The 23,532-nt window shown below is 51.7% G+C and overlaps 3 protein-coding genes and 1 non-coding gene across 5 annotated transcripts in view; 2 read left to right on the top strand and 2 right to left on the bottom strand.

Moving 5' to 3' along the window:
• The window catches only part of OPA3 (outer mitochondrial membrane lipid metabolism regulator OPA3), a 93,429-nt gene that overhangs the window by 34,355 nt on the left and 35,542 nt on the right, over positions 1-23,532 (bottom strand). The gene's annotated exons all lie outside the window — the stretch shown is intronic.
• The window catches only part of ERCC1 (ERCC excision repair 1, endonuclease non-catalytic subunit), a 202,341-nt gene that overhangs the window by 155,302 nt on the left and 23,507 nt on the right, over positions 1-23,532 (bottom strand). The gene's annotated exons all lie outside the window — the stretch shown is intronic.
• Positions 3,028-5,263, top strand: LOC132216732 (uncharacterized). 2 transcript variants are annotated; one of them, XM_059666156.1, is made up of 4 exons: positions 3,028-3,126; positions 3,194-3,247; positions 3,576-3,731; positions 4,599-5,263. In XM_059666156.1, the coding sequence occupies exons 1-4, from the start codon at positions 3,036-3,038 to the stop codon at positions 4,952-4,954; spliced, it is 657 nt and encodes a 218-aa protein (XP_059522139.1). In that variant the 5' UTR covers positions 3,028-3,035; the 3' UTR covers positions 4,955-5,263. The 2 variants fall into 2 exon arrangements, with proteins under 2 accessions (XP_059522139.1, XP_059522141.1); XM_059666158.1 differs by lacking the exon at positions 3,576-3,731 and having other exon boundaries at positions 4,599-5,248.
• LOC132217729 (U6 spliceosomal RNA) lies at positions 19,659-19,765 on the top strand. The gene has a single exon (XR_009448987.1). It is a non-coding gene; the product is annotated as a U6 spliceosomal RNA (small nuclear RNA).

Below are 23,532 nucleotides of genomic sequence, written 5' to 3'. Positions count from 1 at the left end.
ACCATGATTCCCACCCCCTCCCCCCCAAAGAAACAAACTAACAGACTTTTCTTTACATCCTCATCTGATTCTAGAGTGAGAGGAGGGGAGAGGGGGAGAGAGAGAGACGTCTATGTGAGAGAAACATCCCTACCTGGGATGGAACCTGCAACCTGGGTATGTGCCCTGATGGGGAATCGAACCCTTTGGCACATGGGACGATGCTTGAACTAACTGAGCCACCCGGCCAGGGCAACAGTCTTGCTTTGCATTTTTATGTTTCAATATTTTTTTATTGATTTCAGAGAGGAAGGAAGAGGGAGAGAGATAGAAACATCAATGATGAGAGAGAATCAGTGATTGGCTGCCTCCTGCACATCCCCTACTGGGGATCGAGCCCGCAACCCAGGCATGTGCTCTTAATTGGAATGGAACCTGGGACCCTTCAGTCCACAGGCGGATGCTCTATCCACTGAGCCAAACCAACTGGGCCTACACTTGCTTTTTATTCATTCGTTTTCTCACCTTCCATCGAAGACTAATGCCCAGGTGTGGGGATCCTGACCAGAGTATGCCAGAGGTTAAAGGCCCACTCGCCATACGCATGTGTGCAGGCAATGACAACGATATGCTATGTTAAAGACCCCTTTGCCGCCCTGGCCTGTTTGGCTCAGTGGATAGAGCATCGGCCTGTGGACTCAAGGGTCCCAGGTTTGATTCCGGTAGGGGGCATGTGCCTTGGTTGCGGGCGTGTCCCCAGTGGGGAGTGTGCAGGAGGCAGCTGATGGATGTTTCTCTCTCATCAATGTTTCTAGCTCTCTATCGCTCTCCCTTCCTCTCTGTAACTAATCAATAAAAAATATTTTTTTAAAAAGACCCCTTTGCCTTACGCATGCATGAGGGCAATGACTTAGCAGTAGCACTATATGTGCTGCACAGGCACACCCTTATATAACCTTATATCGCTGTAGCACAGATGTCACTAATCGGCACGAGGCCTCTTTGGTTTAAGCAAGCGTGTATATAAGATGCCACTGACCAGCCAGTTGTGCTTTCATAACAAATATGTCCCACCACCCTGGCTGGTTTTGCTCAGTGGATAGAGCATCAGCCTATGGACTGAAGGGTCCTGGGTTCAATTCCAGTCAAGGTCACATGCCCGGGTTGCAGGCTCAATCTCTAATAGGGGGTGTGCAGGAAGCAGCTGATCAATGATTCTCATCATTGGTGTTTCGATCTCCCTCTCCCTCTCCCTTCCTCTCTTAAATAAAAAATAGATTTCAAAACAAAACATGTCCCACCTCCCTACGGCCACTCGTGTATTCTTCCAATTTCTGACATGCAGAGGGGTCAAGTCCCCGGCTGAGGAACTTGCACCCAACACCAGGGTAGATTGTAGGTTGTAGGTAGAACGTAGGTTGTAGGTTGCAGTCTATCTGTTCTATTCTCAATTATCCACTAAATCAAGAATGCCGCATGTCGCCTTTTAGCGCTGGAGGATATACATCTAAATGGCTTACATTAGCCCTGGCCAAATGGCTTGTTCTGTACACCAAAAAGATTTCGGGTTCCACTCCTGGTCAGGGTGCATATCTAGGTTTCTGGTTCCATCCCTGGTTGGAACACATTCGGGAGGCAACTAATTGATGTCTCTCTCTCTCTCTCTCAAAAAATCAATAAACAGCCTGACCAGCATACCTCAATGGTTGAGCATCAATCTATGATGCTCATCATTGGTGTTTCTATCTCTCTCTCTCCCTCTCCCTTCCTCTCTGAAATCAATAAAAATATATATTTAAAAATAAAAAAATCCATAAACATATCCTCAGGTGAGGATAAAAATAAAGAAAATAAATGGCTCATATTAAAAGGGCACTATATATATATATATATATATATATATATATATATATATATATATATATATTTTTTTTTTTTTTTTTTACAGAGAAGAAGGGAAAGGTATAGAGAGTTAGAAACATCAATGAGAGAGAAACATTGATCAACTGCCACCTGCACACCCCCTACTGGGGATGTGCCCGCAACCAAGGTACATGCCCTTGACCAGAATCGAACCTGGGACCCTTGAGTCTGCAGGCCGACGCTCTATCCACTGAGCCAAACCAGCCAGGGCAAGGGCACTTGTTTTTTATCATCTCCTGCTCTCTTTCCCTACTTTTCAGCTCCTCCTCCCCACATTTTCAGCGCCCTCACTTAACCCTTTGAGTGCCAACCATTATCCTAGGAACTATGCTAAAATTGCCAAGGCATTTTTTGCTGATTTTACAGCAGTTTAGGAAAAAAATTATGAATCGCAAGTAAATGAAGTTACATATTCAAAAACTTAAGGAAACCTTTACTACATTTGTTTTCATCTTTGACATAATTTGTTTGCTGATTGTATTATAAAATACTAGTAGAAAAAAAATTTGAACAAAACATATAATGTTAAAATAGAGGGACACCCTTCTCCAATATCTTCCACAAAATCGTCATCTTCACAGCAAGGATTGACATATTTAGCAATGTCATCATCACTAACAAAAGCAGACTTAGAAGTGGACGCCACTTCGAAGCTTTAGGGCTACAAAATCTGAGTAAACTTCATAAAATCGTAGTACCTGTAAAAAATTAGGCAGATAAATGCCAGTGGTCAAGTTTAGAACTACAAACATTCGGCATCATAAGTAACCTGCACTTCGGTGCCATCTGTCAATACAGAGTGAACTACTAGCATCTAATAGCGACACTGCAGGAGAAGCGCGATCACGCTCCCCGGCACTCTAGGGGTTAAAGTATTTGAGCTAAATAAATTTCTCCCACCTGTCCATGTACAGTAAAACAAAACACAAACTTGCAGTGTGTTTGGAAACCAGGCATGACGCAGGTTGTCAAGGAACAGTGATAAAATCATTCACCAGTGATTGAACCAATCCAGAGCCACACCTCCCCAAGTTAGGAAATCTAATATACTGCCACCTCTTTCTGATGACTAAGCCCCAACCCAAATCACCTCATTAACATTAACATAGGGTATATAAACTGTCTTCTTCCAGATGTGTGGCCTCCACAACATGCATCCACCAGGAGCAGCCAGATCCAGGCCAGGACCCAGCGGGAGGGAGTCCAGACTCCTTATCTTCTCAGGTAAGGGCCTCCCACCACCCACCTCCTCCAGCTGGGAACCCAACCCTCACACCTCTCTCCCTTGCAGTCATCTTCTTCCTGCTGTTCCCATTGGTGCATGGAGGACGCCAAACCTCCCAAGGTGAGCATGGGTGTGGGGACAGGGAAGCCTGGCCCCGCTGGTGCCTGGCAGCTGTGAGGTGCAACTTCCCCCTGTGCTCCTGCTCAGCGGAAATGCCAGCCTCAGGGAGGAGTTCTGACTCACCTCCCCCCCCCCCAGCCCCCCCCCCCCCCCCCGGGGCCCTGGGGGCCAGCCCCTGTGAGCATCCCCTCATCCTTGTGCCCTCTCCTTGCGCTGAATGTGGGGCAGGGCAGGGTGGAGGGAGAGCCCCTGGGGAGGGAGCAGACATGGGAGAAGGGAGTGATCTGCTGAGTCAAGAGCCAAAGTCAAGGGCCTCCTCCCACCACAGGCCCAGCTGTGAGCTCTTCTATTAAAACTGCCTTCATTCAGCCCCACTTGTCACCCGCAGTCTGTGTGACACCCCCACGAAGCAGAAGAGACCATTTTAGAAACAGAAAATGTGGGGCTCAGAGAGGTGAAGTTCATGCCCGAGGCCACACAGCAGGTGAAGGGAAGGATGGGCCTTGAACCCTGACTTGGCTGAGGAGTCCTCTGTCTTCTACTTTTCTAAGCAAACTCCTAACATGAGGTGCCATGAGTTTCAGCCCTGGCAGGATCCCAAGGACCAGGGAAGTGCAGTGAGGGGGTGAGGGATGGAAGGAATGTGGGAGTGAGTGAGGAGGAGGTGACCCTGACAGTGTGCAGCAAGAATGGAGGGGCAGAGACCAGGGTCTCTGAGGCTGTGAAGCTCCCCGCCCCCTCCCATCTCCCCCCCTTCCCTGGCTTTGCTGCCTGAAGATGCTGACCTCGCCCTGGCCACTGGTTGGGGCACCTGCAGCAGGAAGCCCATCACTGTTTCCCTGTTTCTCTCTCACTTTGGTGTTTCTCTCTCACCCTCCTCTCTCTAAAATAAAGTAAAATAAATAAATAAATAGATAAATAGATAAATAAATGGGTGGAAAAGACAGATTTTTTTTTTTTTTAAAGATGCTGTCCCAGTGCCTGCCCTGCCCATCTGCTCTCCCCCCAGTGCCCAGGCCCAGCATCCACTTAGTCCTTTGGCCAGTCTCATGGGTAGGCAGGCCATCTCACTGGCCTGAGTGAGGCTGAGCATCACTTCCAAGGACCACTGGCTGTGACCCGGGTGGCACCCAAGGTGGGCGGTGGTAGCCCCGCTCACAAGGTCAGGTCAGGAGCCCATGGGGGTGTGAGCACTCAGTGCAGATCCCACCCGTGGGCGGGACAGAGGCCACTGGACATGGGACCGGGGTGCTGGGGGAAGATGAATGGATGCGGGAGAGAGAAGGCCCAGGAGGAGGGCAGGCCTCCACCCAGGACCTGCCAGGCCTTATGCTGAGCTGTCTGGCCCCAGGCGAGGTGGAGGTGGTGAGAAAGGAGAAGTGGCGACTCTGTGGCAGCGTGGCCCTGCACCCCAAGGACTCCCCGTGGAGCTGCTGCAGAGACGTGTACCCCTTCCACCGCCCCACACAGAGGTGCTGCCAGACCTCGGGGATATTCGTCATCCCCAAGGACTGCAACAAGTCAGAGGCTGAAGACTGTGGGACATACACCCAGCGGACCCCAGGTAGGGCCTGGCCGCTTCCCCTTCTGCTCCTCCTGTGCTCGGGAGCCACAGGGACCCTTCCTTCCTTCCCTCCTTCCTGGAAGCTCTGCCCTCCATGGACGGGACCGTCCGCTACTGGACAGGGGTCTGTGCCATTAACTTAGCTGTGTCCTCACTTCCTGCCAGAGTCCTGCCCTCCCTGGGCCCAGTCTATCTGACCCCAGGTGAGGGGGAGGAGTAAGTGTGCACAAGAAGGTCTCACCCAAAGAGGGAGGCTGGGGCTCTTCTGGTCCCTTCCCACAGCTCCCACAGTGACTCATCTGTAACTCATCAGGCCTCCCTCCATTTGGCCTCTTCGAAGCCCCTCCCCCTCCCCTGCCCCTGCCCCAAATCCCTGTGTGTGATGGGCAGCCCCCTGGGTGTGTGTGCCACAGAACATATGCAGGGGAGGGATGGGGCAAAGGAAAGAGACTCCTCTCCTGGTTGGAAGTCATGACCAGGTGGGAATCACAAGAGGTCCCCATGTAGCAGTGGCACCTGCAGCCCCTTCACAGGTCGCACAAAGGCGCTCACAAGGTCAGGGGAGCTGGGCAGCCCGAGGCTGGTGGTGACCTGAATGTCTGGTTTTCTCTTCTCTATATACTCAGATGAAAAGTAAGTCCTACTGGTAATAGGCTAGTCATGTGCATCTTTCCCCTCCCCCTTCTTCCCGAACAGGCATTCATCCAAATTCTAAGGGACCTCAGGAGATTTGCAAGGAGGGGCCCAGTGGACACATGCCCACATCCTCAGGCGCCTTAGTCTGCTGTGCCGGGGCACCTGACAACCAGGGAGTACCTCAGTTTGTCAGGTCTGGGCTCAGTTCCCCAGGTCCTTGACCTAAGTCTCCAGAGCCCCACCTCCCCAAGAGTCAGGAATTTCAATATCTCCCACTCTTTCCGGGATTAAGCACCAATCCAAGTCACCTCATTAGCATAAAATAGGATATAAAAACTGTCTTTCCCCCAAATGCTGTGGCCTCCATAACATGCATCCACCAGGAGCAGCCAGCTGCAGGCCAGGACCCAGCAGGAGGGAGTCCACACTCCTTATCTTCTCAGGTAAGGGCCTCCCTTGACCCAAGGTACCAGGTGAAGGGTCTCCCTCCACCCTCCTCCTCCAGCTGGGACCCAACCCTCACACCTCTCTCCCCTGCAGTCCTTTTCTTCCTGCTGTTCCCATTGGTGCATGGAGGACGCCAAACCTCCCAAGGTGAGCATGGGTGTGGGGACAGGGAAGCCTGGCCCCGCTGGTGCCTGGTAGCTGTGAGGTGCAACTTCCCCCTGTGCTCCTACTCAGCAGAAATGCCAGCCTCAGGGAGGAGTTCTGACTCACCGCCTCCCCCCACCCCTCCCCTCGGGGCCCTGGGCGCCAGCCCCTGTGAGCATCCCCTCATCCTTGTGCCCTCTCCTTGCGCTGAATGTGGGGCAGGGCAGGGTGGAGGGAGAGCCCCTGGGGAGGGAGCAGACATGGGAGAAGGGAGTGATCTGCTGAGTCAAGAGCCAAAGTCAAGGGCCTCCTCCCACCACAGGCCCAGCTGTGAGCTCTTCTATTAAAACTGCCTTCATTCAGCCCCACTTGTCACCCGCAGTCTATGTGACACCCCCACGAAGCAGAAGAGACCATTTTAGAAACAGAAAATGTGGGGCTCAGAGAGGTGAAGTTCATGCCCGAGGCCACACAGCAGGTGAAGGGAAGGATGGGCCTTGAACCCTGACTTGGCTGAGGAGTCCTCTGTCTTCTACTTTTCTAAGCAAACTCCTAACATGAGGTGCCATGAGCTTCAGCCCTGGCAGGAGCCCAAGGACCAGGGAAGTGCAGTGAGGGGGTGAGGGATGGAAGGAATGTGGGAGTGAGCGAGGAGAGGTGACCCAGCTCCTGACAGTGTGAGGCAGGAATGGAGGGGCAGAGACCAGGGTCTCTGAGGCTGTGAAGCTCCCCGCCCCCTCCCATCTCCCCCCCTTCCCTGGCTTTGCTGCCTGAAGATGCTGACCTCGCCCTGGCCACTGGTTGGGGCACCTGCAGCAGGTATTCCATCAATGTTTCCCTGTTTCTCTCTCACTTTGATGTTTCTCTGCCTTACCCTCCTCTCTCTAAAATAAAGTAAAATAAATAGATACATAAATGGGTGGAAAAGACAGATTTCTTTTAAAGATGCTGTCCCAGTGCCTGCCCTGCCCATCTGCTCTCCCCCCAGTGCCCAGGCCCAGCATCCACTTAGTCCTTTGGCCAGTCTCATGGGTAGGCAGGCCATCTCACTGGCCTGAGTGAGGCTGAGCATCACTTCCAAGGACCACTGGCTGTGACCCAGGTGGCACCCAAGGTGGGCGGTGGTAGCCCCGCTCACAAGGTCAGGTCAGGAGCCCATGGGGGTGTGAGCACTCAGTGCAGATCCCACCCGTGGGCGGGACAGAGGCCACTGGACATGGGACCGGGGTGCTGGGGGAAGATGAATGGATGCGGGAGAGAGAAGGCCCAGGAGGAGGGCAGGCCTCCACCCAGGACCTGCCAGGCCTTATGCTGAGCTGTCTGGCCCCAGGCGAGGTAGAGGTGGTGAGAAAGGAGAAGTGGCGACTCTGTGGCAGCGTGGCCCTGCACCCCAAGGACTCCCCGTGGAGCTGCTGCAGAGACGTGTACCCCTTCCACCGCCCCACACAGAGGTGCTGCCAGACCTCGGGGATATTCGTCATCCCCAAGGACTGCAACAAGTCAGAGGCTGAAGACTGTGGGACATACACCCAGCGGACCCCAGGTAGGGCCTGGCCGCTTCCCCTTCTGCTCCTCCTGTGCTCGGGAGCCACAGGGACCCTTCCTTCCTTCCCTCCTTCCTGGAAGCTCTGCCCTCCATGGACGGGCCCGTCCGCTACTGGACAGGGGTCTGTGCCATTAACTTAGCTGTGTCCTCACTTCCTGCCAGAGTCCTGCCCTCCCTGGGCCCAGTCTATCTGACCCCAGGTGAGGGGGAGGAGTAAGTGTGCACAAGAAGGTCTCACCCAAAGAGGGAGGCTGGGGCTCTTCTGGTCCCTTCCCACAGCTCCCACAGTGACTCATCTGAAAGTCATCAGGCCTCCCTCCATTTGGCCTCTTCGAAGCCCCTCCCCTGCCCCTGCCCCAAATCCCTGTGTGTGATGGGCAGCCCCCTGGGTGTGTGCCACAGAACATATGCAGGGGAGGGATGGGGCAAAGGAAAGAGACTCCTCTCCTGGTTGGAAGTCATGACCAGGTGGGAATCACAAGAGGTCCCCATGTAGCAGTGGCACCTGCAGCCCCTTCACAGGTCGCACAAAGGCGCTCACAAGGTCAGGGGAGCTGGGCCGCCCGGGGCTGGTGGTGTCCTGAATGTCTGGTTTTCTCTTCTCTATAAACTCGGATGAAAAGTAAGTCCTACTGGTAATAGGCTAGTCATGTGCATCTTTCCCCTCCCCCTTCTTCCCGCACAGGCATTCATCCAAATTCTAAGGGACCTCAGGAGATTTGCAACGAGGGGAGTAATGGACAGGGGCAGTTGCACCCAGGCTAACACCCTGAATATGTCTCCAGACCCCCTTTTCCTGCCCTGCCAGCGTCGCTCAGTGGTTGAGCGTGGACCTAGGAACCAGGAGGGCACCTGCCTGGGTTGTGGTTTCCATCCCCAGTGTGGAGCGTGCAGGAGGCAGGAGATCCAGGATTTGCTCTCATCATTGATGTTTCTCTGAATAGAAACATCTATGGGCAGTCCCCTGTGTGCCCTCTCTCTTTCCTTCCTCTCTGACATCAATAAAAATATTTGCTTCTCAAAAGGAAAAAGGCGTCCTAACTGGTTTGGCTCAGTGGATAGAGCATCAGCCTGTGGACTCAAGGGTCCCAGGTTCGATTCCGGTCAAGGACATGTACCTTGGTTGTGGGCACATCCCCAGTAGGGGGCGTGCAGGAGGCAGCTGATTGATGTTTCTAACTCTCTATCCCTCTCCCTTGCTCTCTGTAAAAAATCATTAAATATATTTTAAAAAATAAAATGGAAAAAGGCCCCCTTTTCCTCATTTCCCAGGGAGCTCAAGCAGCCCCGCCCAGGCTCATGTCTTTCCTACAGAACATTTTCAGAGTCCAGAGCAGCCCCGCCTGGGTGTCCCCTTGCTTCTTCTATGCTAAGCCTTCCTGCCTCACTGTCCCCAGCTTTCATGCACACACTCTCCCCCTGGCCCCTGGGCTCAGTTGGTTGAGCGACCGGTGGGCGAGTGCACCAGACCAGTGGGTCCTTGGGTTGGACTCCTATGGTGACATTTTTCCTGCAAGAAGTCAAGAACCCACACATCTCCGACTGCCCTGCAGACCCGCCCAGGGCTGGGTCCCTGCCCGGTACCACTGCTGGCTGATTCAGTTTTAAATGAGCAGGCTTTTCAGAAGCAGAAAGGAACTTTTCCCGGGAGTGCGCCCTGCCCGCCCGCTCAGGCGCAGGCGGAGGCACTGGACAACCAGGGAGTGACTCAATTTGTCAGGTATGAGCTCAGTTCCCCAAGTCATTTACCTATGTCTCCAGAGCCCCACCTCCCAAAGAGTCAGGTATGTCAATATCTCGCCACCTCTTTCTGTGATTAAGCACCAATCCAAATCACCTCATTAGCATAAAATAGGATATAAAAACTGTCTTTCTCCCAAATGCTGTGGCGTCCATAACATGCATCCATCAGGAGCAGCCAGCTGCAGGCCAGGACCCAGCGGGAGGGAGTCAGGACTCCTTATCTTCTCAGGTAAGGGCCTCCCATCACCCAAGATACCAGGGTAAGGGCACCCCCCCACCCACCTCCTCCAGCTGAGACCCCAACCCTCACACCTCTCTCCCCTGCAGTCCTCTCCTTCCTGCTGTTCCCATTGGTGCATGGAGGACGCCAAACCTCCCAAGGTGAGCATGGGTGTGGATGCAGGGAAGCCTGGCCCCGCTGGGTGCCTGACAGTGATGAGGGTGCAACTTCCCCCTGTGCTCCTGCTCAGCAGAAATGCCAGCCTCAGGGAGGAGTTCAGACCCCCCCCCGCCCCCCCCCCCCGGGCCCTGGGGGCCAGCCCCTGTGAGCATCCCCTCATCCTTGTGCCCTCTCCTTGTGCTGAATGTGGGGCAGGGCAGGGTGGAGGGAGAGCCCCTGGGGAGGGAGCAGAAATGGGGAGTCGGGAGCAGGGAGTGATCTGCTGAGTCAAGGGCCAAAGTCAAGGGCCTCTTCCCACCACAGGCCCAGCTGTGAGCTCTTCTATTAAAACTCCCTTCAATCAGCCCCACTTGTCACCCGCAGTCTATGTGACACCCCCACGAAGCAGAAGAGACCATTTTAGAAACAGAAAATGTGGGGCTCAGAGAGGTGAAGTTCATGCCCGAGGCCACACAGCAGGTGAAGGGAAGGATGGGCCTTGAACCCTGGCTTGGCTGAGGAGTCCTCTGTCTTCTACTTTTCTAAGCAAACTCCTAACATGAGGTGCCATGAGTTTCAGCCCTGGCAGGAGCCCAAGGACCAGGGAAGTGCAGTGAGGGGGTGAGGGATGGAAGGAATGTGGGAGTGAGTGAGGAGGAGGTGACCCTGACAGTGTGCAGCAAGAATGGAGGGGCAGAGACCAGGGTCTCTGAGGCTGTGAAGCTCCCCGCCCCCTCCCATCTCCCCCCCTTCCCTGGCTTTGCTGCCTGAAGATGCTGACCTCGCCCTGGCCACCGGTTGGGGCACCTGCAGAAAGTAGCCCATCCTTCTCTCTCTTACCCTCCTCTCTCAAAAATAAAGTAAAATAAATAAATAAATAAGGAGAAAAGACAGATTTTTTTTTTAAAAGATGCTTTCCCAGTGCCTGCCCTGCCCATCTGTTCTCCCTCCAGTGCCCAGGCCCAGCATCCACCTAGTCCTTTGGCCAGTCTCATGGGTAGACAGGCCATCTCACTGGCCTGAGTGAGGCTGAGCATCACTTCCAAGGGCCACAGCCTGTGACCCGGGTGGCACCCAAGGTGGGCGGTGGTAGCCCCGCTCACAAGGTCAGGTCAGGAGCCCATGGGGGTGTGAGCACTCAGTGCAGATCCCACCCGTGGGCGGGACAGAGGCCACTGGACATGGGACCTGGGTGCTGGGGGAAGATGAATGGATGCGGGAGAGATAAGGCCCAGGAGGAGGGCAGGCCTCCACCCAGGACCTGCCAGGCCTTATGCTGAGCTGTCTGGCCCCAGGCGAGGTGGAGGTGGTGAGAAAGGAGAAGTGGCGACTCTGTGGCAACGTGGCCCTGCACCCCAAGGACTCCACGTGGAGCTGCTGCAGAGACGTGTACCCCTTCCACCGCCCCACACAGAGGTGCTGCCAGACCTCGGGGATATTCGTCATCCCCAAGGACTGCAACAAGTCAGAGGCTGAAGACTGTGGGACATACACCCAGCGGACCCCAGGTAGGGCCTGGCCGCTTCCCCTTCGCTCCTCCTGTGCTCGGGAGCCACAGGGACCCTTCCTTCCTTCCCTCCTTCCTGGAAGCTCTGCCCTCCATGGACGGGACCGTCCCTTCCCACAGCTCCCACAGTGACTCATCTGAAAATCATCAGGCCTCCCTCCATTTGGCCTCTTCTAAGCCCCTCCCACTCCCCTGCCCCAAATCCCTGTGTGTGATGGGCAGCCCCCTGTGTGTGTGTGCCATAGAACATATGTAGGGGAGGGATGGGGCAAAGGAAAGAGACTCCTCTCCTGGTTGGAAGTCATGACCAGGTGGGGATCTCATGAGGGTCCCCATGTAGCAGTGGCACCTGCAGCCCCTTCACAGGTCGCACAAAGAAACTCACAAGGTCAGGGGAGCTGGGCCGCCCTGGGCTGGTGGTGACCTGAATGTCTGGTTTTCTCTTCTCTATAAACTCGGATGAAAAGTAAGTCCTACTGGTAATAGGCTAGTCATGTGCATCTTTCCCCTCCCCCTTCTTCCCGCACAGGCATTCATCCAAATTCTAAGGGACCTCAGGAGATTTGCAAGGAGGGGCGCAATGATCAGGGGCAGGTGCACCCAGGCTGACCCCTGAACCTGTCTCCAGGCCCCCTTTTCCTGCCCTGCCAGCGTGGCTCGGTGGTTGAGCGTGGACCTAGGAACCAGGAGGGCACCTGCCTGGGTTGTAGTCTCAATCCCCAGTGTGGGGCGTGCAGGAGGCAGCAGATCCATGCTTCTCTCTCATCATTGATGTTTCTATGAACAGAAACATCTACGGGCAGTCCCCTGGGTGCTCTCTCCCTCTCCCTTCCTCTCTGACATCAATAAAAATATTTGTTTTTAAAAAGGCAGCCCCGCCCAGGCTCATGTCTTTCCTACAGAACATTTTCACAGACCAGAGCAGCCCCGTCTGGGTGTCCCCTTGCTTCTTCTGCGCTAAGCCTTCCTGCCTCACTGTCCCCAGCTTTAATACGCATACTCTCCCTCTGGCCCCTGTGACTCAGTTTGTGGCCTGCCCAGTGCACCAGACCCGTGGTTCCGAGGTTGGATTCCTGGTCAGGGCACACGCCCTGTTTGAGGTTGATCCCCAGTAGGAGGAGTGCAGGAAGCAGCTAATCAGTGTTTCTCTCCTTTGCCCTTCCTCTCTCTGAAATCAATGAAAACACAGTTAAACATGTACATACACCAAATAAACGTACTTTCAAAACCACCTTGGACTCGTATGGTGATATTTTTCCCGCAAGAATTCAAGCACCCACACAGCGCCGGCTGCCCCAGGCAGACCCACCCGTGGCCCGGTCCCTGCCAGCACCACCCAGGCTGATCCGGTTTCAAAGGAGCAGACCTAGAGACGTGGGAAGGAGCAGGCGCCATCTCCGGAGAAGCACAGTCCCGCGGTCCAAAGCAAACCCCTCCAGCGGGAGGAGGCGCAGGTCCCGCCAGCTCAGGCGCCGCATTCCGCCGCGCTGATGTGAGGTCGCGGGCGGAGGCTGGGCATCAGTACTCAGCGCAACGGTGACGGGTCAGGTTGGGCTGCCGCCCGGAGGGCTGAGGTGAGCGGGTGGTGCTGGGGTTCTGCTTTCACGCTCCCTTGGAAAACTGGGGACGCGGAACTGCGGCGATTCTCTCTGCCCCCAGCCCCCCTCTGCACTCTGCCCGCCTTTCGGTGCTCCCCGAGGCTGAGCGCTGGGCATGTCATCACTGACGCCCGCCCTCAGTATTGGGGTGGGCAGTGCCAGGGAAGGAGGAAGGGATGGGGGAAGGGCAGGTGAGCTCGTCCCCCGCCCGCTCCTTGGCTGGCCCTCAGCGCTGTGCACCTGCGCATCTGAAACCTGCCCCTGGCGCCCTGGCGCCTGAGGGTGGGATCAGCCCTGCTGTGTCCACTCCCAGGGGCCTCGACCGTCCCTGGATCCCTCCATCCTTCCGGCGCCCGCCCACGCCGCCATTCTGCAGGGCACAGGGGTCTCTGAGCCCGCCCCTCGAGGTCCGGCACAAACCCCCCTCCCAGCTACCCGCCCCTTCCTGCTCAGCCCTGCCTCTCCCGCCACGTCCTGGTGCAGCCAGGTCTTTGCACCTGCTGTGCCCGCCCTCCCTTAAGGAACCGCCCCTTGAGCTGAAGCTGGGCAGGTGCCCTCTCCTCAGAGGCCCCTTACTGATCGTCTAAGAGACGGACACAGAACACTTATCAGATGAGTGCCGCTTTGTACATATGGCTACATCCACCAACACATATAACTTTGTTCTCTATACACGAACATTTAGGACAGGAAACACAGCTACCAGGGTGGCCCCAGGCCTTGGGTGATCTGGTCACCATGGGAATCGAACCAGCGACCTCTTGGTTCCTGGGTCAACGCTCAGCCACTGAGCCACACTGGCTGAACACCAACTTGGGTTCTGTGCACCCTAAGCTCTAGGGCTGGGACATTAAAACTTTTCTTTTGCACAGGCCCTTCTCACTCTCACCTCTGGGCCTTCGCACATGCTGTTCCCACTGCACCCAGGCTCTACTGGACTCACTCCAGGTGCCTTTCCTGTTTGTTGATTTTAATCTGCATCCTTTCCCTGTATAAGCTGTAACCATCTGTATATCAGCTTTTCTGAATCCGTGAGTCCTTCTAGCCTAGCGGTTCTCAACCTGTGGGTCGCGACCTCTTTGGGGGTCGAACGACCCATTCACAGGGGTCGCCTAAGACCATGCCGCATATCAGATATTTACATGACGATTCATAACAGTAGCAACATGACAGTGATGAAGTAGCAACGAAAATAATTTTATGGTTGGGTCACAACATGAGGAACTGTATTTAAAGGGCCAGAAGGTTGAGAACCACTGTTCTAGCCAATCGTGGAGCCTGGGGTGGTTTGTGGACCCAACACAAGGAGATTAAAGGATTCAACGATAGAACTTATGTAAAACCCTCCACACAGGCTGCTTTCTTTTTCATCCTAGTGGATAAGGAAAGGGAGCGGGTCCTGGAATGAACGTCTCTTCAATGACCTTAGACTCCGAGTAAGAATAAGTGCTACCTTGTAATCAGGCCCTGAGAGCAGGAGCTGCAGGCTGCCTTGTCCCAGCTGCTGTTTCTATTTGTTTTGATGCAAAGAGCCCAAGTTAGGAGACCTCATTTGGTCCAGAAGACCCTCCCAGAAGCAGCAGCATAGGGCGGGCCTGCCTTTCATTCGCTCTTGCCCTCTCCTTTGTGGTTGTGGGGCCAGGATGCAGTTAGCTCTGTGATGGGAAAGGGACAGAACAGGAAAGGGCTTGGGCTGGAACATGTTGCTCAACACCAAGCCTTTCAAGATGGTCCTCCTCAGCATCTTTAGAATTCTTCCTCTTTGGGGACTGGTGCTTCTACAGAGCAGAGTCCCCAGGGAAAAGGTAGGGCACACTCCACTGGCCCTGGCTGGAGCCCCTGCCTTGTCCCTGACTCAGGAGCGGCTAGACCAGCATGTCAAACTCACGGCCCGCGGGCTGCATGTAGCCCCCAACGAACATTTTTGGGTCCCAGCCAATATAACAGTATGTAAGAAATGTTTTTTTGCCAAAACCGGTTTGGCTCAGTGGATAGAGCATCGGCCTGCGGACTGAAAGGTCCCAGGTTCGATTCCGGTCAAGGGCATGTACCTGGGTTGCGGGCACATCCCCAGTGGGAGATGTGCAGGAGGCAGCTGATCGATGTTTCTCTCTCATCGATGTTTCTAACTCTCTATCTCTCTCTCTTCCTCTCTGTAAAATATCAATAAAAAAAAATGTTTTTTTAAAAATATATTTTATTGATTTTTTACAGAGAGGAAGGGAGAGGGATAGAGAGTTAGAAACATCGATGAGAGAGAAACATCAATCAGCTGCCTCCTGCACACTCCCTACTGGGGATGTGCCCACAACCAAAGTACATGCCCTTGACCGGAATCAAACCTGGGACCCTTGAGTCCGCAGGCTGACGCTCTATCCACTGAACCAAACCGGTTAGGGCGTAAGAAATGTTTTAATAAAAATTTCATAACTTAATTTTTATAACATCCTGTTATACATAATTATTAATAATAAACTACAACGTTCACTAATGACTGATTACTATCATCGTGTTGCATTCATTTCCCTTATGTGCAGGTGCACCATTTCTCTCACTAATACTAGCAGCGAATATGTCAGCAGCCGACTGCCTCGTCATTAGTCTTGGACTGACTTGTTTGGTGTGCGCAACAGGAAATATTTCGCTTTTGGAGAACAAGAAAAATAGGTTTATTTGCGTTACACTTATTAATTTGTGAAGTTATTCAGTGTCTGGTAAGTTAATGTGCAAGAAAAAATATTAATTTTTCGCCAAAACCGGTTTGGCTCAGTGGATAGAGCGTCGGCCTGCGGACTGAAAGGTCCCAGGTTCGATTCTGGTCAAGGGCATGCACCTGGGTTGCGGGCACATCCCCAGTGGGAGATGTGCAGGAGGCAGCTGATCGATGTTTCTCTCTCATCGATGTTTCTGACTCTCTATCTCTCTCCCTTCCTCTCTGTAAAAAATCAATAAAATATTTAAAAAAATACTAATTTTTATTAAAACGTTCTATTATTTTATGTTAACAATGACTCATTCATTTCAGCCCTTTGTATTCAGCATGGCTGTCAAAATAAACCTACGTTTCACTGAGCCAAACCGGTTTCGGCTAAACCTACGTTTCTATGAAAATTGAAGCTTTTATTTTGGGGCCCACATACACCTTGTTTTACACCCTGTTTATTTGGCCCGTGCTAGCCTTTGAGTTTGACACACTTGTGCTAGAGACTAGCCCAGTGATGGCGAACCTTTTGAGCTCGGCGTGTCAGCATTTTGAAAAACCCTAACTTAACTCTGGTGCCGTGTCACACATAGAAATTTTTTGATATTTGCAACCATAGTAAAACAAAGATGTATATTTTTGATATTTATTTTATATATTTAAATGCCATTTAACAAAGAAAAATCAACCAAAAAAATGAGTTCGCGTGTCACCTCTGACACGCGTGTCACAGGTTCGCCATCGCTGGCCTAGACGAAGCCCCTGGCAAGCAGCAGAGGAAGCCACGGGTCCCCGGGCATCCCATGCGGCACAGGCTGGAGTCGCACCAGCGCTCAGCTGGGGCGGGTGGGCACCCCAGGGAGAACAGCACGATGGGGCCCATGTGAGGCTGGTGAGGCCTTGGCCCACGTGGAAGGCCTCTCACAGGCCCCCGGCCTATGCAGACCCTGGACTTTCCTCTGAGACCAAACCAGGTCGCCTACCAGCTAGTCAGAGCCACTGCGGTTGACCGCCGGCAACTCCACCTAGCTGCTCCCACCTACAGGGAAACGAATACGGAGCTGTCTGCGACAAAGTCATTTCCAAACCACCCACATCCATGGCGAAGAGAAATGGGAAGAGCTGTCGGTGCTCACTGGATCCCAATAGGGGAGTCGTAACCTTCCTATGGAGCACCAGGTTCCACAGGTTATTCTCTTGCTTATGTCACAATAACCTGCTCATTACTCCACAGAGAAAGCTCTCCGGCGTCTCACAGGCTAGGAATTGGCCTGGCTGGGGGCACAAGGGGCAGAGGCTGCACTTAGGAAGCTTAAAGGGCCCGGTGGGAGGACACATCATGCTGAGGCCTGGGTCTGACTTCATGCTGGGCCTGCCTGCTGTGCAAGTTCAGTCTGGCTCTGGGCATGGGTCTCGGGGGAGCCGGGCTTGCTGCCTTGGGAGGCTTGGAGCTCCACCTTGGACTGTAACTCTTTTCTACTCCTGTGCTGTATTGAAGTAGGGAGGAACTGGGCTGTGTCACAAATAAATCATTTTCTTGTTAAATTAAAAATAAAATCCTTCACACAGTGCCTGGAACGCAGGAAATGTGAAATGGACGAGATTATTTCCCCTGAGCCTCAGTCCCCTCCTCTGCAAAATGGGGTCACAATCGCCCTGCACTCTTGGGGTCGGGGTGCGTGTAACGTGGGGTGAAGACGCTCTTCCCGAACAAGGGAGGAAGAGGAAGAGCCGTAAAGGAGGAGATGAGGTTTATTAAAACGGAAAAACGTTTGTAGGACAGAAGACACCACAAACGAGCTTTAAGGACGAGTACAGCAGGCGTTACACACAGGAATTCTAATGTCCACCAACAGCTGAGAACACGCCGAGCCCACGAGGGATCCTCAGGGAAGCACAGCCCACACCCCCCCCATGCCAGGCTTCACACCCCACACCTCCAGAGAGCAGCTTGCCAGGGAGTATCCCCATCTCAAACAAGGGGGTGCCAGGGAGTATCCCCATCTCAAACAAAGGGGCGGCTCACAGATCCTGCGAAGACCACCTGCAAATTGCTGGGAGAAAGACTGAAAGCCTAAAAAAGTGGATGTGAGAGAACCCGAGATGGCGGCATAGGGAAACACCTGCTGCCTCACACAACCACTTCAAAACTACAACCAAAAGACAAAGTGGACATCATCCAGAACCACAGGAAGGCTGGCTGAGTGGAAATTCTACAACTAGAAGGAAAGAGAAAAGCACACTGAGACTCAGAGGAGGTGCGGAAGTAAAGTGCAGAGGTACGGAGGTGCACGCAGAGAGGGCTGGCAACTGAGGACGCGGCTGTCTTTTTCAATTGGGAGGGAGACACAGATCCTGACTGCTCTGAACTCCAGCTCTGGGCAAGTCTCTGGGGACCCAGACTCATACGGGGAGAAACTGGATTGTCTGGCATTGGATGGAACTCGAGGGCAGCTTTCTCTCAGAGGTGCTTGCAGCGATTAGCGGGACACTGAGACGCGGGGCCTCTTAGGACAGGACTGAGGACCAGCCATAGCTGTTTGCTCTGCCCTGTTGATTCCCTGAGACCCTGCCCCACCCAAGCTGTGCGCAGAGGCTTTTGCATATGATTGGCCTGGCCCTTTTGCAATCTAAAATTACCTAACAAACTGCAGCTGGGTCAGAGAGACCCAGAACTTCCAAAAGAAGGCCCAAGGCCCCACAGCAGCTTGCATTGCTTCACAGCTGGGCCTCATCAGGGCACCTCCAAACCCCAAACAAGGAAGAAGAATCTTCAGATCTCTCCATAGCTCCTGCTGGGTAGCCTCAGGCAGAGGCTAAATTAGCAGCTAGAGCCAGTGTACCCAGTGGTCAGAGTGGGACCATCCAGATTACAACTCCTCAGATCCATAAGGGACACACTCAGGGGCAGACTCAGTGAGCACCAAAGCCCCACTGAAGCAAGTCTTGCCCCATATGGGTGTCTCCAGCACAGAAGTTCTCCCACTGTAGACACAGCTGATTCTCACAGCCAACTGGCCTGGAGGACAATTCCTCCCAGTGATACCAACTACAATCAAGGCTTAACTACAACAAGACTGTGCACAAAGCCCACAAAGGGGTGCACCAAGAGTGTCCACCTCAGGTAATTGGGGAGGCTGAGCCACTGGGCCCAATAGGACACCTAGCACAGAAAGCCACTCTATCGACACAGTGAAGCATAAAAAATGCAGAGACAAAGAAACAGGTCACAAATGACAGAAACGGAGGAAAGCAAACTACTGGATATAGAGTTCAAAACCACGGTTATAAGGTTTTTCAAGAATTTTCTAGAAACCACCGATAAATTTAGTGAGACCCTTGAGGATATGAAAAAGGACCAGTCAGAAATTAAGCATACACTGACTGAAATAAAGAATAATATACAGAGTTCCAACAGCAGACTAGAGGATCACAAGAATCAAGTCAAAGATTTGAAATACGAAGAAGCAAAAAACACCCAACTGGAAAAGCAAAAAGCAAAAAGAATCCAAAAATATAAAGATAGTGTAAGGAGCTTCTGGGACAACTTCAAGCATACCAACATCCGAATTATAGGGGTGCCAGAAGAAGAGAGAGAACAAGATATTGAAAACCTATTTGAAGAAATAATGATAGAAAACTTCCCCTACCTGGTAAAAGAAATAGACTTACAAGTCCAAGAAGCGCAGAGAACCCCAAACAAAAGGAATCCAAAGAGGACCACACCAAGACACATCATAATAAAAATGCCAAGAGCAAAAGACAAAGAGAGAATCTTAAAAGCAGCAAGAGAAACACAGTTAGTTACCTACAAGGGAGTACCCATACGACTGTCAGCTGATTTCTCAACAGAAACTATACAGGCCAGAAGGGAGTAGCAAGAAATATTCAAAGTGATGAATAGCAAGAACCTACAACCAAGATTACCCAGAAAAGCTATCATTCAGAATTGAAGGTCAGATAAAGAGCTCCACAGGTTAGAAAAAGCTAAAGGAGTTCATCACCACCAAACCAGTATTATATGAAATGCTGAAAGGTATCCTTTAAAAAGAGGAAGAAGAAGAAAAAGGTAAAGATAAAAATTATGAACAACAAATACATATCTATCAACACGTGAATCTAAAAATCAAGTGAATAAAAAATCTGGTGCTTGCTTCAGCTGCACATATACTAAAATTGGAATGATACAGAGAAGATTAGCATGGCCCCTGTGCAAGGATGACACACAAATTTGTGAAACGTTCCATATTTTTTCAGAAAGGATATATGCACCCCTATGTTCATAGCAGCACAATTTACAATAGCTAAGATTTGGAAACAGCCTAAGTGCCCATCAGCAGATGAATGGATTAAAAAACTTTGGCACATCTACACAATGGAATACTATGCTGCTGTAAAAAGGAAGGCACTCCTACCATTTGCAACAGCATGGATGGAGCTGGAGAGCATTATGCTAAGTGGAATAAGCCAGTCAGAGAAAGATAAATATCACATGCTCTCCTCATTTGTGGATTATAATGAACAACATAAACTGATGAGCAAAAACAGATGTAGAGACTGAGAAGCATTGATCAGACCATCAAACCTCAGAGGGAAGGTAGGGGAGGGTGGGGGTGAGGGGGAGAGATCAACCAAAGGACTTGTATGCATGCATATAAGCATAAGCGATGGATGTGGACAACAGGGGGTGAGGGTGAGGGCAGGATTGGGGGGATGAGGGGACATTGGGGGGATAAGAACACATTTGTAGTATCTTAATCAATACAGGGGAAAAAATCTGATGAACAGAATAAACTGGTGAATATAACAGAATCAGGAGCATAGAAAGGGAGTGGACTGACAATTCTTGGGGGGAAAGGGATGTGGGGGTGCGGGAAGAGACTGGACAAAAATCGTACACTTATGGATGAGGTCAGTAGGGGAGGGGTAAGGGCAGAGGGTGGGGTATGGGAACTGGGTGGAGGGGAGCTATGGTGGGGAAAAAGAGGAACAACTGTAATAATCTGAACAATAAAGATTTAATAAAGGCCCTCTGAAAACTCAAAAAAAAAAAAAAAGTGGATGTGGTGCATTAAATGATGGTCCCCACATATGTCCACATTGCAACCCCCAAACTGGCCAATCTTACTTGACACGGCAAAAGGACTTTGCAGATGTGATGAACTTAAGGATTTTGAAATGGGGAGCTTTTCCTGGATTCTCCATCCAGCTGGGCCCTCAATGCCACCCACGGGGTCCTCACTGCAGGGAGGCGGGAGAGCTGATCACTGTAGCAGGTGGAAAGATGGCGCTGGAGAAAGAATCCCACACCCAAATCCCTGGAACATGTGTTTCCTAATTTGGCAAGAGGGTCTTTGCAGATGTCATCAATTTAAGGAACTAAAGATGAGCCCATCCAGGCCCTGGCTGGGTAGCTCAGTTGATTAGACCGTCGTCCCCGTATGCCAAGGTTGTGGGTTCGACCCCTGGTCAGGCCACATCCAAGAATCAACTAATGAGTGAATAAATCAAATTTGTGTTTCTCTCTCTCAGTTAAAAAGAAAAGATGAGTCCAGCTGGTGTGGCTCGGTGGTTGAGCACCGATCTATGAATCAGGAGGTCATGGTTCAATTCCCAGTCAGGACATGTGGCCGAGTTGTGGGCTCAATCCCCAGTGTGGGGCGTGCCAGAGGCAGCCGGTCAATGATTCTCTGTCATCATTGATGTTTCTCTTTGTCTTCTTCTTCCTTCCTGGCTGAAGTAAATTTTTTAAAAAAAAATTTTAACGATGAGATCAGCCTGCATTATTCAGGTGTCCTTAAAAGAGACTGAAGAGAAGACACAGATACACAGAGGAGAAGGTATGTGAAGATGGAGACAGAGATTACAGCGATGCAGCCACAAGCCCAGGAATGTGTGGAGCCATCAGAATCTGTATGAGACAAGGAAAATCCCCCCCCCGAACCTCTGAAGGGAGGCCAACAGTGCCACATCTTGGTTTTCAGCCCGGAACTGCAAGTGAATACATGCGTATTGTCTTAGCCACCAAGGCTGGGGTAATTTGTCAACAGCAGCCACAGGAAACTAATACAATGGATAAGAGACTTGAACAGATATAATTAGTATCTTTGCCAAACAAAACAATAAGAATAGCCAATAAGCACATACAAAGATGCTCGACATCACTGTTCATCAGAGAAAGACAAAAACACAACTTGATACCACTGCCTACTTACCAGAACGGTCAAAATTCCAAAGAAAGAGAAGAAAATAAGTTGACTGTCCATATGGAGCGTTGTCAGGACGGGGAGCTCCCGGGACTTGCATGCTTGGGGCTTGGGAGGGGAGGGGAGGGGAGGGGCGGGAGGGAGGAGGAGGAGAATGTCATCGAACTCACTTCAAAAGGCATGGGCAGTTTCTCCTAAGATAACACCTTATTGTCCTATGACTCACGCCTATTCTCAGGGAAACAAGTGCAGCGCAGGCTGATACCCACAATGCCTGTGGAGACTGGCTGGGCAGCGAGGTAAGGTCATCGCTGCAGTGATGATGAAGTAACCTACCCTAGTCCGTGTTGGCAGGGCGGAGCAGAAGTGCTGATTCCTATGCACAGCAACCACTCCCCATGATTTCTTAAAGTGACTGCTTTCCCCCTTTGTAATCGATGTGAACGCTATGCTGGCAAAGTGGATCGCGTGAAACCAAAGGTGGTCAACCCACTCTTTGCTATTCGGCTGCTTTTCTTTTTCCCCCTCCCTTTGCTTTCCTGTCCTCCTATACAATAGCAATAGGTATACCCTTCAGGTTTCTGTCTCCTCCTGGCCTGTTTCCTGTTTTTGTAAAACAGAGAAAATAATTGTACCTATTTTACAAGACTGCTGAGAGGACGGGGAGATAGATAATGCACAGGGAAGAGCTTGGTAAAGTGGAAAAACAACAACAAATGCAACGCCCACCACAGCCGTCTGCCAGGATGGTGCTAGCAGCTTTGTTCAGAACAGCCAAGCCTGGGGACCACCTGCGTGCAGATCATTCAGCCGGTAAAACAGTGTGTGTGGTCAGCAGTGGAATACTACACAGCAACGAAAAAGAATACTTGATTGCTACACAGAACACAGATGGAGCTCTCAGATATTATACTGAGCAAAAGAAGCCATGCCCCCCCCCCCCCGCACGCAAATAAAAAAGATCATTCCATCCCCGGCTCAGTTGATTGGAGTGTTGTCCCATACAGGTTCAATCCCCAGTCAGGGTGAGTACAGGAAGCAACCAATTGATGTTTCTCTCTCCCTCCCTCCCCCTTTTCTCTCTCTCCCCCTTCCTGTCTCTCTAAAAATCAATTTAAAGCCCTAGCCAGTTTGGCTCAGTGGATAGAGAATTGGCCCGCACACTGAAGGGTCCTGGATTCGATTCCAGTCAAGGGCACATACCTTGATTGCAGGCTCGATCCCTGGAAACAAAACATATCCTTGGGTGAGGATTCAAACAAAACAAAACCAAACCACATTCCATACGAGTCTGTTGATACTAAGTCCAGGACCAGGCAAATGTTATCTACAGACAGATTTCAGAATAGTGGTTTACGTGGGAAGGGTGCCGTCTGGGAAAAAGCAGGCGGCAGCTTCTGGGCCCTGGAATGCCCTCCGTCTCCACCTGGGTGCTGGTTACACGTGTTTTACCCCTTAGTGAGGAGTCACTGAGCCACATCCAGTGCAGTTTACACACTTCACTGTATTGTTTTTTAATATATTTTTATTGATTTCAGAGAGGAAGGGAGAGGGAGATAGATAGAAACATCAATGATGAGAGGGAATCATTGATCGGCTGCCTCCTGCACGCCTCCTACTGGGCATCGAGCCCACAACCTGGGCATATGCACTTTATCGGAATTGAACCCAGAACCCTTCAGTCCACAGGCCGACGCTCTATTCACTGATCCAAACCGGCTAGGTCTATCTGTAGTTTTTCTTTATGAAATGAAATGTAATAAAATAGGAAATAGACTGCACATATTAAGGGATTTAGTGAAACTTCTATTCTA

Source organism: Myotis daubentonii, chromosome 15, assembly GCF_963259705.1.
Source record: "Myotis daubentonii chromosome 15, mMyoDau2.1, whole genome shotgun sequence".
In the NCBI taxonomy this organism is placed as follows: domain Eukaryota; kingdom Metazoa; phylum Chordata; class Mammalia; order Chiroptera; family Vespertilionidae; genus Myotis; species Myotis daubentonii.
This window is presented reverse-complemented; position numbering and strand designations above follow the sequence as displayed.

Excerpts from the sequence above, each read along its gene's own strand:
- LOC132216732 (XM_059666156.1), top strand. The coding sequence starts at position 3,036 with ATGTGTGGCCTCCACAACATGCATCCACCAGGAGCAGCCAGATCCAGG. Across the intron at positions 3,127-3,193 it reads CAGACTCCTTATCTTCTCAG|TCATCTTCTTCCTGCTGTTC; the intron begins GTAAGGGCCTCC and ends TCTCCCTTGCAG. Across the intron at positions 3,248-3,575 it reads AGGACGCCAAACCTCCCAAG|GCCCAGCTGTGAGCTCTTCT; the intron begins GTGAGCATGGGT and ends CTCCCACCACAG.